Source organism: Myotis myotis, unplaced genomic scaffold (genome assembly GCF_014108235.1).
Source record: "Myotis myotis isolate mMyoMyo1 unplaced genomic scaffold, mMyoMyo1.p scaffold_m19_p_13, whole genome shotgun sequence".
In the NCBI taxonomy this organism is placed as follows: domain Eukaryota; kingdom Metazoa; phylum Chordata; class Mammalia; order Chiroptera; family Vespertilionidae; genus Myotis; species Myotis myotis.
This window is the reverse complement of record NW_023416317.1, coordinates 27,009,780-27,028,014: the sequence shown is the minus strand read 5'-3', so window position 1 is coordinate 27,028,014 and position 18,235 is coordinate 27,009,780. Positions and strand designations below refer to the sequence as shown.

Sequence of the window (18,235 nt, the reverse complement as noted above, 5' to 3'; positions counted from 1 at the left end):
ACTTCCTGAAAGCTCAGATGATGGTTAGCATTTTTTTTAGCAACAAGGTATTTTTTAATAAGGCATGTACATTTTTTGGACATTATGCTCTTGTACACTTAAGGCTATAGTATAGTATAGGCATAACTTCTATGTGTCTTGAGAAACCAAAAAATTCATGTGACTTTCTTTATGACAATATTCACTTTATTGCGGTAGTCTGCATCCCAACCCGCAGTCTCTCAGAGGTTGCCCGTACACATGGAAATGACAAATAGATACATTGGATTAAATGAAGTATATTATTAAAGTCAATATCGCTTGGGTTGTTTTGTTTTGTTTTTTTAGTTATTTGATGTGACCACTGGAAAGTGTGAAATTACACTTGTGCCTTGCGTGTTGTGGGGGCCTTAGGAGGGTAGGGTGGGCAGAGGATAGTGCAGGCTGGCACCGCCGAAGTAGCCCAGGTGGCATGGTGAACAGAGACGCAGCACAAGTTGGTTGGGCATGTCCTGGACCAAATGGGGGAAGGTCAGAAAGTTCAAGAACAATGTAAGCACTTGAGGGTAATAGGGGCAGGCACAATACCCCTACGAACACCTACATTTTTTGAGCACTCACTGTGCCAGGCACTATTCTAAGTGGTGTAGATGTACTAACTCATTTAATCCTCGCAACCCCATGAGTTATCAGTTAGTTGCTATTACCATTTCCATTCTGTAGATGAAGAAACTGAGGCACAGAAAGGGGATGTGATTTGCCTGAGATCACACCACCCGAAGTGGTCAAATCAGAATTTGAACCCTGGAGGCTTGGCTCCGGAGCCTCCGTGTTGAACTACAGCCTCTCTCTAGGGTACAGCTGAGGGGTGAACACTTTGTCTGTGGGGGATGGGGATCCCCACAGATTTGGTGCAGCACAGAGCCCAGTCTGAGTAGGCAGGAAGACTAATCTGGGGACAGGGAGTTGGGGGTGCCCTGGGAGCATACTGGCAGCAGTGGGGCTGGGAGAAGGATAGAGGCTGACACTTCCCTGGCACCTACTCTGTCAGATCCCCTGCCCAACATCTCACAGGCTCTCCCTTAGCCCTCTGTGTTCCAGCCACAGGCCATTGCCTGCACAGTTCCTCCGCCTCGAACGTTCTTACCCCCGCTGGCCCGTTCCCCTGCCTCCTTTCCTTCACCATCACTTCCTGACTCTAGAAGAAGGTCACATCTCCCAATGAGGGGCTCATACATTCCTACCCTTCATAGTCTTTCTTTCGGATATAATGTTGCATTTAGTTATATGAGTTTTTTTATTTTCTGTCTATTCCTTTAGGAAGGAACTGCATGTGTTTTTGCTCACTTTATATATTCAACCCCTATAATAATTCCTGATCTATAATTGCTACCAGTAAATTTCCATTGAATAAATAAATCTTCCTGCAGCATAGGTAGTCTAACTGCTTTACAGATGAAGACTCTTCCTAGCTCAGAAACCACACTTTGACAGCAGCTGCTCCGAGGAGGCTAGCTAATAGGAATCTGTTTAACTCTGTTAAGTGAGCTTTTTCAAAGCATTTTGACCCTGGACTCTTTCGTTCATGGTTCATGTTGCAGGAAATGTTTGTCAAAACTCCATTTGGGAAAGAAGCCTGACAGGGTCTGAAGACAACACTTTCCCAAGTGGTAGCCTGTGGGCGGCCTCATCTCCCCTGGCTGGTCCTGGTCCTGGTCCTGGTCCTCTTCCTCCCCAGGGAGACTGAGCACAACCCCACTGCACTGAGAGCAACTTTCTGTCCTAACCTCTGACACCCCTGTCAACCCCATCAACCTACCTCCTGGGGCTTTGCAGACTGTAGATCAGCCCCAGGCTGAGCAAGAGAAGCTTTCACTTGAATGAGAGGCTAATTGAAGTGCATTTTTCAATATATGACCATCCGTAAGAGCTGGAAGTTGAACAGTCTTCCCAGGGTGTCTTCCCGGGTGGAGATGGAAGAGCTGGTTGACACTGTTTAAAGGCAGTGGTGGGAACGAATAACCCAGCTGGTCCAGTAAGCTGATCTCATCGGCAAACACCATAGCATGGTGCGAGGGGAGCAGCATGTCCTCAGTGCCTGTGATACAGGTGTGTTTGCCCTCCCCATGGATGAGTGTAAATCCCAGGTGCTAGCAGTTCTTGTACAAGTGGCACAGAGTGCAAGGACAGCTTTCCAGGATTGTTTTGGGGCTTTGCCCAAATATTGCTCAACCCAATTACCAACGGGCTGGTCTCTTTGACACAGCCTACCTTTCATGTTTCCTGTCCACCGCCCAGGGTCAGCAATTGCTTTCTGACAGGAGGCCCGGCGGGTGCTCTCTGAGCTGTCATAATCACCTTCCGCTGAAAATACACAGCGCTTCTCCCTGCCAGTTCGGAAGCGCCGGCGACCTCCTGGGGAGATCTTAAATAGATTTGCAAATAAGACTGGCATCTTTGCTTTGGCATGAAGTTGATCTTGGCATTAACCAAAACCTCATCCTTCTAATGTTCCAGAACAGTGGCCTGAGGCCAAACGGCCTTGCTAGTCTGCTGTGAGAACATGATTTGCCTGGTTTCAACCCTCCTGGTTCAGCAGCTCTGCATTTCCGGAAACAAAGTTCCGTTTTGGCCCACCCTTCATGTATCTTCTGTGGGCTAGGGGGTTACGTAGCTCTATGTGTCCACTGTCATCTGAATTTCATACATGATGAGGGTGTTGAAGTAAAGAATGGCTTTCTAGAACGCAAGGCAGTAAAACAGTGACCTGCTCCTTAGCAGGCGCACAAAGCCCTCAGAAGCCCAGCCCAGCCCAGCCCTCCTCACCAGCTCACCTCCACCTCACACATCTGTCAGGGTGTCCGCTGGGATGTGTCCTTCCATCAGCCAAAGAATCCAGAGCTCTTAACTGCGTTATCAAGTTGCTCATTTTGCTACCATCTCCTCTGTCTTCCAATTCCCCGATTCTGTTTTCAGCTTTCTAGTTTATGTGTAACCCATAGATCTAGTTCAACAACTCTCATTTATTTCTGGAATTTTTATCTGGTGTGTTTTCCAACCTGCCTTCTCCTACTCCCTTTCAAATTGCTCCATCCTCTGTGGTTCCTGAATGTGAATGTGATCACTTGTTTTGTCTGTTTGTTCTCATGCACGCAGAGTCCTTTCCTCTTTGTTTTGTAAGTTTACACTCGGAGCTCATCTCCGACAGGAACTGTCCTGCTCAGACCCTGGGTTGTAGGGACCTCTCCAGGGAGAAGTTGTTTGTTTGTTTGTTTGTTTGTTTGTTTTTCTTCTTAGGGAGAGGTTTTGAGTATGCTTTTGAGTATGTTTTTGGGGTCCCTACAGACCTCATGCACACATTTTTATTTCTGCGTTCCGGCTTTCCACACCATGTGGGCTGGTACCTTTGGACCCTGTGCATGGACATGCATTCCAGGCTGGTTGGCTGGCTTACTCCCGGCATTCCTAGGTCGACGGCAGTGGTCGTCCCAGGACTGGGCTTGAGGCAGTCCCTTTCAGCTGTGGGCTTTGTGCAGACATACCTGCCCAGTGGGCTTTTCTTGCACAGGGGACCCGAGTCTCCATTCCTCATTCCCATGGGCTTGGAAACCATGACTGAATAGTGTGGGCCACAGCCCCTCAAAAGGCCACTGTTTCAACTCTCAGATGCAACTTTGGTTTTTTTCTTTTGTTTGCTTTTATATCTAAGGATTTCTCTTCCCAGCTCTTATTTTCGTTTTATTTTGTTTTATTGTTGTTACACTTTATCCACATCTCAATGTATTTGGAAAAGGAAAGGGGTTTCCCTATCTGCTTAGGCTGAAGATATGTGCTAAGTATTGGGTATGGTTTATTTTAGCTTGATTGACACAATCAACCTATGACATATATACAATTAATATCCTCACTTAACAGGTGAAGGGACCCAGAATTAGGAAGGTCCAATTAGTTTCCCAAAATCCAGAACACAATTCCCCAGAAATAAAGTAGGTGTGACACCAGCCCACTACCCACAGGCCTAGCCTGCATGGACCCCCTCTGGCCCCTCCTTTGCTGCCCTGCCCACCTCATTCTGCCACTCCCTCTGGCCCATGGCAGCTGGCCACGAGCAGGCGGCTTGCTCTGTTCCACCCACACTCACACCACAGCTTTCTCACCGTTTCCCTGCTACAGTGGTCCTCTCTCCCTGATAAATGCTTTCCACCTTGCAGTAGCCTGTCCCCGACACACTTTCTCAACCTCACCCCTCTCTGGTACATATTGTAAGTTCTGAGTAGGAGTTCTGGAGGGGTGAGAATGGACAAGAGAGGCATCGTCAGAACTTGGCAGTAAGTTAACTAGAGGGAGAGAAAGAGTCGGGGCGTCCCAAGCAATGCCCAGTGTTCTGGCTTGGACGACAGGCCAGATGAGGAATCATTCGCTGAGGGGGATCCAGGAGGAGGAGCAGCTGAGGCTGGAGCACAGAGGGTGTTCAGCTCAGTGTTGGGCTCAGTGTGTTTGAAAAGCCTGTAGAACATCAAGTGGGGCCATTCAGGGACAACGACATACAAGTGCATCACGTAAGAGATCAGCCTCTGCTGTGAGGGGGTGTGTGTGTGTAGTGAGTATGTGGAGCTGAGCCACTGGTTGTGTGTGAAATGGAAAGACACACACTGGGGGGGTGTGTGTTACACCTACTCCTTATAATTCCTTGAGATTAGAAACCATGTCATTTCTTCCCTTTATTTCCAAAGGTGCCTAAGACACAGCTGGCCCTCCTACTTTGTAAGATTGCAGCAAGGATTAAATAGGATCAGGAATCTGAAAAGCTGCTTCAAAATGGAAAAATGTGTTCTAAGATTCATTGTTGTTATGACGACCATCCTCCTCCTCTGGCCCGGAAACACCCAGATCTCCCATTGCCTACAGAATAGAAGTGGACCACCTCCTCGGGGCTCAGTTCCACATCTACCCTTGCAGCCTCATCGCCCACTCCTCACCTTTCCCAAGCCAGCCTGACCCTCCCAGCTGTGTCGTTGCCCCTGTCCTCCTGCCAGTGCAATCAGATGCCCCCTCCTCCACAGGGTGAACCTGGGACCTTGAAAAACCTGTGCAGGCATGAGTCACAACAAGGGTTTTGTCAATTCTGTGACTGGACTGGAAGCTCCATAGAGCAAGTGCTTTCTTTCATTCACAGAGCAGGATGCACATTCAGTAAACATCTGCAGAAGCGAATGAATGCGTGAGCCTCCACATGCCCCAACTTAGTACTTTCCTTGGCAGTAGAAAAGCGAGATGGGTGATTCAAGGAATAAAAGGTGTCTGCTCCATGCACCTGGAATGTTGTGCTTGCCGTCTATTCTGAGTGGCATCGTAACAGTCCTTCCATATCCACCCTACACACCCCCTTCTCCCTGCCGGAAGCCCTCTTTCCCCTCCCTGGGGCCTCACAGTGCTCTGTGCCTTGTCTATCACTCTCATCTCCATTCTCGTTCCATTGGAGTCTTTTGTGTACTTAATGCCATTAGACTGAAGCCCTTGAAGGCAAAGCACGTGTCTGACAAGCACCGCGCCCTATGCAGCCCCTAGCGCGCTCCCTGGCACACAGTGGTTGGTACATAAATGCACCTCGCCTTGAATGGCAGGGACCAACTCAGAACTTCAATGTGGCATTTAAAGGACATTTGGGCCAACCCCTCAGCCGCCCAGCCTGCTCTCCCCTCTCGCGGAGGCTTCCCTGGCCCCTGACTCACCCTGGAGTACCAGCCTACTCCCTACTCAGACCTCCTCTGACATGGCCCTGCTACAACTCCTCCACAGCTGGCCCTGGGTCTCTGGTCTCTGATTCACTCCCAGCTAAGCAGCCCCAACCCCCCTCAGGAGCACACCTGCGGGTCAGAGAGCAGGGGGTCTTTGGTCCAGTGCAGGCTGTGGGCACCAGGGGATGACGTTGGACATGCTTGGTGCAGCTGCATTCTCCAACGAGTCACAATCGGGAATTAAAGTTCTCTCCCCCAGGAAAGAACTTTGCCTACTCCCCTTCTTTCTCGGTTGAGCTATGCATTGACACATTGACTTCTGCCTCCTCCTGGCTCGATCATTTTTCAGCTGTGGTTTTTCCCTGCAGTTCTAGCCAAGGGTTAATATGGGTTTTCTTCTTGATCGTAGATCCACATTTATGAAACCCTAATTAGGCATTTCCTTTAGCTGCCTTCATAGATTACTTGGTGTGAGGAGTCCGCAGGCATAAAGCTAGGCTGAGCTAAAGGCCTGTTTGGATGCCCAATTAGAAGCTGACAGGGGAAGTTTCTAATCATTCACACCTCGGAGTCTTGACTCAGGCTGCTCCCCACTCCCAGAGGCCCTTCCCTTCTGACCTTGGATACTATCCTTCTTGCCATCTTTTGTGACCCACATAAAATCCAAACGGCCAGGATTTTCTATTTTTTAATGCCTAATGTAGTAAGGGTGCAATGCACTACTCTGAGGGCAGAGGAGTCTAAGGCACAACCCTTTGCAGGAAAAAAAAATTGACAATATGTACCAAGAGCCTACAAAATACCTCCAACCTTTGACCCAGTAATTCCACTTCCAGGAATCGTTCCTGTGGATTTAATCAGAAATGCAGACAAATATTTATACACAAAGAAATTCATTGCAGTATCATTTATAATTGCAGTTGCATATGAATACCTGATAATTGGGAACATTTAAGTAGATTATAGCATATCCATATTATACCGCCATGTAAAATGAAGTTGGTGAAGGCATTTTAATGCTGATGTTAAGTAAAAGCAGCAAACTTCCAAATGGTTTGTGCAGGTGATCCGAACAAGCCTTCCCAGCTATGGTTTTGTTTTCAGGGATGCTATAAGCAGAAAGGCCCATTTCCAGCAAGGTGGGAAAGTTATTGCAGGTGCATAGGGTGAGGCTGCTGGGAGTCTTGGATATGCTAATGAAGTGGGAAATTCACGTAAAACGAGGCTGCGTGTACAAGGTCACTGTTTTATGCAGACAGCCCCTGGGACTGCGATTCACACTTCAGAAAAGAGCATTATGCTAAGTGAAATAAGCCAGTCAATGAAGGAAAGATATCACATGATCTCACTCATTCATGGATAATAAAGACCATTATAAACTTATGAACAAAAATAGATACAGAGGCAGAGCTGCCTCGAACAGACTGTCAAACTGCAGTGGGAAGGCCGGGGAGGGTTGGGGGGCAGGAGGGAGGGGGGTAAGAGATCAACCGAAGGACTTGTATGCGTGCATATAAGCATAACCAATGGACATAAGACACTGGGGGGTAGGGGAGGCCAGGGGACTGTCAAGGGCGGGGGAAAAGAGGAGACATATGTAATACCCTTTGTAATACTTTAAGCAATAAAAAAAAAGAAAAGCTGGGCGGGGTGCCTAGGAAAGATGTACTACTGGGAGGGGCTGCTGCTGCCGCCGAGCTATGGAATTATCTCACTTCTCCCTGGGGACTTTTTGTACTGTCCTACGCAGATGTGGTAAGTGTTATGAAAGAAAGGGAGCCAGCGGACCGCCCTCTACCAGCGTGGGCAGACGTGGAGTGCTGTAGGGGCAGCGGGCACATGGATCCAACAGGGCAGTCATGCTCCAGAGGGTGGTCCTCGGGGAGGGGGTGGTGGCAGCCAGGATAGGGGCGACCCCAGGGCTGCCTGGTTGATGCTCATGCTCTGCCTACATTTCAAAGGGCACAGGGTATGTCAGGGTCCCTCTGCACTCTGAGATGACCAGAGGTTTCCTGGTGCCTCAGAGGACATCCCCGGATATCAACCATAGTCCAGGTTCTGGAATCTGCTGCCTGGCTGGTTGCAAACCTCACGTCCAGGGTGCACTGGGCCTCCTCAGATTGATGCTTCCTCTTCCTCGTCCCTCACTCTCCCATCACCCCTAGACTCTGTCTCCAGGTCTTCCTTTGTGCCACATCTACACGCCTGCAGCAGGCCCACCCAGTCACGCAGGCCCAGCCGGTGGGCTCTGCACCCCGCCCAGCGTCTGGTGTCGAGCCTGGAGCAGGAGGGGAGTGTAATTGGGTTAGGGCCTCTGGTGAGCTGTAACAGGCGCTGGGCTGTACAGTCAGTGGAGCGTAACAGGACTTTGGAGAATCTGCCTGGGCCCCTTCTGCTTATCTTCCACGGACCCCTAAAATATTCATCAGGCTTTATCAGCCTAATGGGCTTCAAAAGGAGCAATTTTCTGAGACATGAGATAGGACAATATAAAAAGAACATTAAGGAAAAATTCTTACTGCAAAATGAAAGGGAAAAGATCATTTAGCGTCCCCATTGGTGTTATCTATTCATGAGAAACAGCGCGTTTAATCCATTGTGGGATGTGGGAGGGCTTTGATGCCCTCACCTTGGGGTCACCTTCACGCAGAACTCATCTGTCTCTGCTGCCACAGATGGCAGGGGCCATGGAGACAAGAGGATACAGATGAGAGACATTTCGGAGATGGACTCGGTGGGGCGCCGAGGGATGGCAGGGACAGGGAGTGTGGAAGAGAGAAAGTCTACCGTGACTTCCAAGGCACTCACTCGGGATTAGAGGGGAGCATTGTTCCTCAGCCTTTCTTTCTTTTATGCTTCCGATCTTCCTTCCCCAAAATATCCCAATCTTGGTTTAACATTTTGGAGCCTGCTGGGGGTTCAGCCCCTTAAGGTCAGGAACTGTGACTCCCTACTAGTCCCCAGTGTTCCTACCCACCGATTAGGGTTCAGTTTTGGTTCCCAGCCCTAAGACCACAAGTCTTAGTGGTCAGGAGGACCACGCCCAGGCCAGGGGACCTATCTGTGGTCCTTCTGAGCCTCCCCAGGTGCTCCAAGGTAGGACAAGGCCTAGTCCTCTGAAGGAAGACTGTCTCTCTCAGAATGGATTTTGCTTGAGTTAAACAGAGCATGAGATTACAACAGCACCCCAGGCAAAGCTTCACACAGAGACAAAGGAATCGGGTGGTTCCTTTTCTTCTGCGTCTCCTCCCTCTTCCTCTTCCCATGTTCACTGCCTTTTCTCTTCTTTTTTACTCCTAATTCTTTCCTCTTTCATTTTCTTCTTCTTTTTTTGCCTTTCTCATGCCCTTCTCCATCTTCATTTCTACTTTTGATCTAGCCTGTTTCTTTTTATAGCTTCGTCTATCCCCAAACTTAGAAAAATAATTTCAATTTAATTTTTCTCTAGTAAGAAAAATTTTATACAAAGCAAATTTAAGCTGACACTGCCCCACCTGTCCACCAAGAGCTTTCCAGCCTATATAGCTGGTAATTACGTGACCTGCCCTCACTCAGATGTTTGCCTGATGATTGCATTCTCAGGCATTCCTCTACCCCATGGTTTGCCCCATCCTGTTTGATGTGAGCTTGTATAACTTCAGTGTTTATCAATCACTATGTTCATTGAGTTCTTTGCAATAAAAATTGTTGACCCAAAAATGCCTTCTCCACTCTTGATAATTCGAATAAAAGCCTGTTTGCTATTTCATTGCATATTCAATTTTAAGTGTTGCTTCTCTTTCTTTTCATTAGATTTGTGACAAAGAGTGGCATTACTATGTCATCAATGTGGAGTTTCCTGTGGTTACCTTATACATGGATGGAGCAACATATGAACCTTACCTGGTGACCAACGATTGGCCCATTCATCCATCTCACATAGCCATGCAACTTACGGTCGGCGCATGTTGGCAAGGTAATCCTAACTCAAGTCCTTCTCCCTGGCCCATCTGTGTGCAATCTATGAAAGGTACTGATAGAGAAAAGGGAATAGCGAATGGTGTTGGAATTGGCCAAGAAAATGTTCTATCACTTACTAATAAAACAGGACTTATAAAAATATGGATTCATAGACACTAAGCTTGTGTAATAATAAAATACTTAGCTTGAAACCAGATTTTAATTTTAGATCATCATGAGCAGTTCCATGGTTGCCTCTGAGTTGCTAATGCCTTTTATTGTTCTGGAACCTTAGCCAGTTTCAGACTGGGTTATGAATAGGAAAAGGTTGAATACAGAATCCTGTATCAGAATGGCCAGTTGGCTCTCTAAAGTACCACATTGGCCACACAAGTTGCCCAAGTCCCAGCCCTCTGTTCATGGAAGTCACAGAGCTGTGGGCAATGAATTTCCCACACACATGAGGCCATGGGAGGCCACTCTCAAGTTCAAAGCTCTCTGCTCCCTTCTCACTTCCTTTCCTCCAACACACAAACCCAGGCTAGTCTTCTGTTTGGAATCAGGAAAAGCAGCTCTCCCAAGAACAGGCATGTAACCCTTCTTTCTCTCACTCAGATCCTTTGGACTCTGTTTTTGCTCCCTTAAGGGCTGTGGTGCTTTGAAGTACCAGTGAGAGAGCAGAGGGGAAGGAAAATACTCCCCAAATAAGCAGATTAGTCCTTTGCGATGACCCACCTCATGGTGATGGATTCTGTGAAAATACTAAGGTTTGTGACTTGGACCATTCACCATGGAGGACTGAAGGGAGAGGTGGGCTCTGATATAAGAATATGCTTTCAGAAGACCAGCCAACCAAAGGGTGAGCTAGAGGAGACTGGGCCCCTCTGGAACAAAGAGTGAGTTCTGGAGAGATCCATGCAATAAACGATGGGGTCAGTGCATGCACTGGTAGTGCAGCTCTGGGAGCAGGAATACAAAATCCAGGAAGGAAACAAAGCATGAATGAGGCAAGGAAAGAAGAAGTGCTTTTGAGCTGAGGTCACCTACTTGATGTCTGACATATGTCACATGATAGTAAAAAGTTCCTTAATCATTTCAATAGAACTTGACGAGAGTTTCCTCAGTATGTCAGAATTCCCTAGAATACCAGGAAAGAGAGACTGTCATCTGGCAAGAGTCCATGAAACTAATTAGTATAGCAAGGCACTGACTCAGAGGTTGCACGGGAATCATTAGTCACTGAGCACAGCTGTGCTAGAGCGATGGCCCCCTGGTGTGGCTCGATGCCCTACCCAGCACTACAGCCAGCCTGTGGATACTTTGGAGCATAGCCCTGATACTTCCCATACTATATGAGGGTCCTACTCCTGTCCTGACCATGAACCTTACCATGACTTTCCTTAATGGTCCTCAGAGACCATATCTGGATTTCTGTCACCCAGCCTGCACTGGAAACCTGCCCCCAATTCTACAAGGCCAGTTATAACCACTGCTGTCTACTTTCATGCTCGCTGGGCAGGAAAACAATCCCACCAAAATAAAAAGTGATTTCATAAAGAATTAATATGATCTCTTTGAATCAAAAATAGACTAAGTGGTACTGCAGTGACAAGCAAGCCCCGATTTTCAGTTACTGAAAATAATTCTTGCTTCATGTTCATTGCAAATCAATGGAGGCTCGTCTCTGCTTTTACTTCATCTGCATCCCAAGCAGACAGGGCAGGCACACTGCTGAATACTGAGGAAGAAGAAAAAGAAAGCCCAAGCTCTTGAAGTTTTCACCTACATGTGACACCAATCATTTTTACTCACCTTTTATTGGCCAAAGCAAGTCATATGGCCATACTGAAGGACAGGGAAGTGAAATCTATAATGTGGCTGGGAAAAAAACCAAAAATATTTTATGAGCAGCATTAATGAGAACCACAGACTGTCCACCTAGTCAACAGATATTTTTTGACTGTCCTTCCCACATTAAAAAAAATACCAACCACCCTTCCCTAAATGAGACAACCCCAAGTCCCACCTTGTTACTGGCTCCCAGCTCAGTGTCCAGGCTTTCTGAGTGATTCCTGGTGATCTCTTCATCAGGATGAGATACATGGGAGGTTCCATACCCAGCATAGATGTATAGATGTGGCTTCACTTGATCTAGATATGAACTAATGGAAAGAATCATTTTTCACAACCATAACCATTATCCTCTACACACACACACACACACACACTATGCAACAGTGAAATGAGACAGAATAACTGAAAAACAATTCCACTAAGAAAGAGGAAGAATTTGAGAAATACAGCAGTCTTTGGTCCATAGCAATTCTGAAATCCCTCTGGGCTAATGCTCTGCAGGCCTCTACCCTAGGGTGGGGAGGGTTGTCTGTGGCCCTGGAATCCATTCTCAGTGAGGTGTTTCCTTCTCTAGTATCCTAGGCCACATCTAACGATAGAATTGTCACTTGAGAAATAGCTCTCATATTGTATCTGATTACAATGTATTTGAAAGCTATTCCGCAAAAAAAAAAAAAAAAGTTTTCAAACATTAAAAAAAAGTATATGTTTATTTTACAAGAATGTGAGAGAAAGAATGATTACTAAGGTATTAACTGAGTATTTCTGTCCTCTTGCCAGATAGATGTTAGGACCAATCTTTGTTAGAGTTAGGTGTGGTCATGTGACTTGCTTTGGCCAATTAAATGTGAGTGGAAGTCCTTAATGTCATTTCTTGGTGGATATTTTTAGAGCCAGTGTTGCAAGGAGACTCTTTACATACATGGGATGTCTATAGTCACATCAGAAAGTGTTGTTAGTCACAGCTGTAGATACAGAAACTGAGGCTCTGACAGGTCACCCCACGTCACCCCATGAAGTCAGCCTGACCCCACATCTTCAAAGCATGCCCTCCTTTCACTGTGGCTCACTGCCCCTATTGCTAGTTGATCATTAAGTTGATGTAATTACATGTTTAGGAAAATGCAGGAGCTGATGTACATTGACACAGACACTATAAACCCTTTACCTTCTGACACATCTGACAACCCTGGAACTGAAAAGCCACAGGAACGCTGCATGCCCTTTGCTAATCCCCTGCTGTATACTCCCTTCCGTGGCCCTCCACAAACAAAAAAGAGTTTAGGCTTTGGAAATAGAAAAGTTTGAATTTGAATCAAATCCAAATCCCAGCCCTGCCTCTTATCAGCTGTGTGGACCCAGCAGAAACCCTAACTTCCCTGAGCTTTTATTTTCTTACGCATAAAACTTGGATGACACCTAATTCACAGTTGTTATGAGTTAGGTTTTGGGCACATGCAGTGTCCTTGGCATGTTTGAGTCAAATGAAAGTCACAATTTGAAACCATCTGTGGTCCCCTCCTCCACCCGCTCTCTGCTCCTTGCACTTAAACTCAACATGGCAGACACTTTGCAAGATCTGGGCGCTCTATGACTTCTGTGATTCCAGCCTCCCCAGGGCTCCTTGCATGCTCCTTGATCTACTTCCCCAGGACTAACCCTCACACGCAGACCTGCCCTCTCAGCTCCATCTGTAGATCAGAAAGGCCATTGAGGCTCAAGAATGGTCAGAAAACAAGCCTTGGAAAATAGAACTTGTGGTGTAGGCACGAATCTGATCATGCAAATTTTGAGCCTTGGGGAAGATTTGGGTATCTTCCCTGAGAGGAATGACAATCCATTAATAAATTTTCAGCATCGGAGAAAATCCTTTGACTCTTTAAAATTGGGCTTTGTAGGACGAATAGGAGTTCACTAGAGATACAAGGAAGGCAACAACCTGTGCCATGGCAGGGAAACTTGATGCGGTCATGCTCAGGGTACCTTATCACTAGAATGTACATGCACCAGAATGAGTGGAGAAGAGGCTGGGAAAAAGAGTTGAGACCAGACCGTAGGATGTCATGCTGCCTCGTTAAGGAGCTTGGATTCGCATGAATGCTCATATCCTCCTCGGAGCCACCATTGTCTTGGAAGGACACATCCCAAGCTCTTTCAATAGGACATGGTGCTGTGAAGTTAATGGCCTACACTGTAGCCCTCATCTCAGCATGTTTCTGAACCTTCCAGAGCCCACTTATCTCGGTACCATAAGCCCTCTGTGTGGACCTCCAATTGGGGCTGCAATTGAGGGGAGTTGTTCAGGTGCGTTTAAGGTTGGCAAGGGAACTGGCTCCCATTTGTGAAATGTCCAATTGGGGCTGAACAATGGGGATGGAAATTATTGTGTAGCAGCTGCTCGTTGGTGCTCCTGGGAGCTGGCTCTCGCACTGTGGCCGGGCAGTGCTCTGCAGCTCCAATTAGCCTACTGTGTTCTTTTAGTGAATTTAAAGCCAAAGTCATCCGTGGACCTTCATTTTCATTGGTATTTTCCTAGTAATTAAAAAATTTGAAAGTTCATTGACACTTAAGAAATGTCACCAGCACAGCCTAGAGCACATAGCATACCTTATTTGTGGAAAAATTGTGGTCAGGATGAGCCACATGTCACAAAGGAGCCCTTCTTTCTCCGTGGGGCCAATGCACACCCCCTCACCAGCCCCTCTGTGCTTGGTTTCATGGGTTCTCAGGGCAGAATCACACCCTCCCTCGAGGCCACACTCGGTCTGCGCAGACTCAGAAACTGCTTGCCTGTAAACAAAGACCAGGTTCCTTGTCTCTTTCTGGGTCAGGCCTTGGGAGAGGATCATTTAAAGACGAATTTGTCCTTTTCCTTCTATCTCCTACTCATCCACTTCTAACAACAGACATTCAAGTTCTACTCATACATAATAAAAATGGTACACTCACATCTGCTTCACCCCTGGACCCGTTAACTGGGCCCAAGCACCCAGGTCCTCTAACCCAGCTTCTAGGGGAGTGAGCCAGGAAGGCTGCAGATTGTGCCAGACCAGGGCCTTCGGGGGCCCCTGGGGTCTTAGGGAGATGCCCCTGCAGGCTACACTTCAGGGCACCTCTTCCCACACTGCAGCCAGAGCAGCTGTTTTATCTATTGTAACAGCATCTGGGCAAGAGTACTTTTAACAAAATGTTGAAACATGGCACCTCCTCAAGAAGCCACAGCCCAGCTCCCTGAACCCCTAGAGCCTGCCTGGTCCTCAGAGTCTGTGCCTGGTCGTCTTGGTAGATCTCATCACAGATGTCCCTACTGACCACCTCATCCCCCTCCACTGGGGACTCTCCTCCAGCATCCCGAGCCTCGGCATTCCTAGGGTGTCCAGCTTTGCCCACTCTTGACCGTGACATCCCCCTGGTTTCTCTACCCAACGCCTGGTCTTACTGAGTCTCACCCCTACTTCACGAGAAAAGCAGCAGGAGGTAGAAAAGGGGATGGTTCTATAAACTGGAACCTGTTAGGGACACACACAGAACCCCCATTGTGGTGTTTGGGAGGAGCCAAGGCAAAGAATCGGAATGGTCAAAAAAGGGGTGGAAGGCAGAAATAGCCCTGAGAGCTGCAGGAATGAGAGCGTGTGATCCTGAGCCGGGGGAGGATGGGAACCGCACGTGGTCCTGAGGTCGGGTGTGCATTCCCAGGACCCTTTCTGCCAGACACTAAAATGAGTGCAGACACGTGAAGTACATGCCTTTATTTAATCAGCTTGGCCTAATGCAGTACAAATTATCTTAATAAAGTCTGTGTTGAAATTATTCTCCATCCCTAGGGTCTGAGCTCTGCAAGAAGGAGGCACGTGCCAGCGCAGTCTGCCTTGCGTTCAGGTGGCATTTCCCACAGGCGGCTTGAAGCGGCTCTGGTGCCGCAGGGGCCCTTCCACAAGGAGGCCAGGGTCAAGCTTGATAGTCACCGCGCCTGTTAGCTTATTAAAAGCTCTCCAAAGCCCACCAATAAAGCAACCAGTCTGACATTTCTTAGGCTAAATTCCTTCATCTTATCTCACTGTGGAGCTGCCCTTTGTGGAGTAGTGGCCCAGGATCACTCTTTGGAAAACATCCCACTAGAGTTATTTATTTATTTACTTATTTTAATTTTATTGTTTAAAGTATTACAAATAGTAGTACATATGTCTCCTTTTTTTCCCCATTGACCTTCCCTCAGCCTTGCCCCCCGGCACATGCTCTCACCCCCTCCCCGCAGTGTCTTGTGTCCATTGGTCATGCTTACATACATGCATACAAGTCCTCCGGTTGATCCCACCAGAGCTATTCATATAGATCTCCATCCCCTACTAGGCCATGAGTTTGCAGAAGGCCAGGACCGTCTGCTCTCCCGGATTCTCCTCTCTTCCCCTTTCCCCCTGCTCCAGGACCTAGAGGAGGTCAATAATTAACGTTTGTTTAGTTACAGCCCATTTCCCAGGCTGTTTTGACGCAAGTGTATGTATGGGTCATGGTCCCACACACAGGAATGATTAACAGGGGGTCTCTCAGCATTGTCTGTATTTAAAAATCAAGGGAAGATTGTTCTAGGCCCTGGAATTAATTTGACACGAGCGTGCATTGGTTTAAAGGGAATGCGCATTAAATCAGCTTTAAAATTCAGTGACTCATGCCTGGAAACACAGTATAATTGGGTTATAATTCTAACTGTATCTTATTTTGAAAATTATATTAATTAGAATATTTGGCAAGGGCCTTAGAGTAAAAACAGTATCATTTTCGCTTCTCTGAAGGACACACCAGAGGGGAGGAAAAGAAGGGAGCAAGGCCACTGAAGAGAGAGATGGAGAAACTCGCATGGTGTAACCCTACCCAGGAGTTCCTTGGCTCTTCATGCCACTTGAACTAGCTGCCCCTTTGAGCTCCTGCTCTGTGCTCACCTCTTGGCACCTTTTCCTTTAACACCCAGGCGATGTGGGTATGGTTACAGTTCCCATCTTGCTGATGGGAAAACTGAGACTTAGACCCTTGGCAAGGGTCGCAAAGAGTCTGCATTTGCACCCAGGTCTGTGCCACCACAGCCCCCAGCCTTCCTTATGCTGCGACGCCACCTCTGCTTCTAGGGTCATGGGAAGCCAGATGGTGTTTCACAGCCAAGGAAGGAAGGCAGAGGGTTCCGGAACCTGGAGGTTAATCATTTGCCCCAACTTTCTGGGCATTTTCCCCCACAGAGCATACGAAGTCAAGCTGAGGGCTGAAGGGTAGGCACAGGCCTGTCAGGTTTAGCACGTGCCTCCTCCTTGCAGAGCTCAGACCCTAGGGATGGAGAATAATTTCAACACAGACTTTATTAAGATAACTTGTACTACATTAGACCAAGCTGATTAAATGAAGGCATGTACTTCACATGTCTGCACTCATTTTAGTGTCTGGCAGAAAGGGACCTAGGAATACACACCAGACCTCAGGAAGGGGAGTTTGGCGTCTGAAGAGGAGGATTCCGAATCCTCGCTGCTGCTGGTGTTTTATCCGCTCTGGGTCTTTGAAAACGGTGTCTTGCTGCTGTGCTCCTCAGTTCTTCATCAGGAGAATGAAGGAGATTTACTGGTGACATGCGAGGGCCCTTCCATTCATTCCCGCATGAATGTAGGTCCACAGGGAGCTGTATGCTTTACGCACTTAGAACATGCTATATAAATGTTTGCCGGAAAGGTTAGAGAGTGGATGCGTAAACACTGAAGGGTTGGGAAGGCCTACTGAGAATGTGTCTTGGCCAGCCATGATGGCAGATCATCGGTCTCCACAAGTTGCCCGCGACCTACAGCGGCCACCCCCTGGTGTCGTGTGGACAGTGTTTAAGCTGCGGCTCATAGGGGTCTATTACACACTTCACTTGGCCTTTGCGTTTCTGTGGACGTCTCCATCGCTGAAATGAGGAAATGGGAGAGAGCAAGATTTCAGATGGTCTCACCATTTGCATTGCTCAAAACTGATACCCAGCCATCCATGAAACTGTGTTCAGGGAGAGGCGTCCCCACCAACCAGCCACGCACAGAGCAGCATCCGACTGGAGCAAGAGGGAGCGTGGCCTCCAGCCCTTCCCGGTGTGTCTGACTAACTAGCTACGGGAATGACAGCAGGAAAGGAAAGGCCAGCCGCACCGGCCCACACTCTGCAAAGGGAGGAGACCTAGGACGCTCGCGCGCATTGATCCTTGACTCACCCTTAAAGGAAAGGGAACATTAATGATTCAAAAGCCCTTTTTAGAGTGCGTGGGCCCCACCTCTCACTTGAAAGAAAGCCGAGGGGGACCCATTCCCAGTGCAAACTCTGGCTCCGAAGAGCACTGGCTGTGTTAGCTCACACTCGCCAAAGGCTGTTTTTCCCCGCAGACCTGGCACACGTCGCTGGGAGTTGCTGCTGAACTCATTCATTGTCCACAGAGCCCAGCAGAACTGGCCATTCTCCTGGCAGGTGTCAGTCCCAGCCTGTCCCCATCTTTATGAAGCAGCCCAATCATGACACCCCCAAGAAATCCTGCTGGAGCCCTCCCGGCCACATCTCATGGTGTGGCGTGCAGGTCAAGGGCTTGGGAGCACGCAAGGCCTGAATTTGAATCTGGGCTTCACTAATTCCTGGCTGTATGGCCTTGGACAAGTAGCCTAACTTTGAAAGCATCATGTCAAAGGAGTTGTAAGTGAAACAGGGAAGAATCTGGATTCACAAAG

The 18,235-nt window shown here is 47.8% G+C and overlaps 1 protein-coding gene across 1 annotated transcript in view; it reads left to right on the top strand.

Annotated features, from left to right (window-relative positions):
• The window catches only part of CLSTN2 (calsyntenin 2), a 558,247-nt gene that overhangs the window by 511,290 nt on the left and 28,722 nt on the right, over positions 1–18,235 (top strand). The window contains exon 9 of the mRNA XM_036332393.1: positions 9,510–9,672. Within this exon, the coding sequence (XP_036188286.1) occupies positions 9,510–9,672 (163 nt within the window). The remainder of the gene's footprint in view (positions 1–9,509; positions 9,673–18,235) is intronic.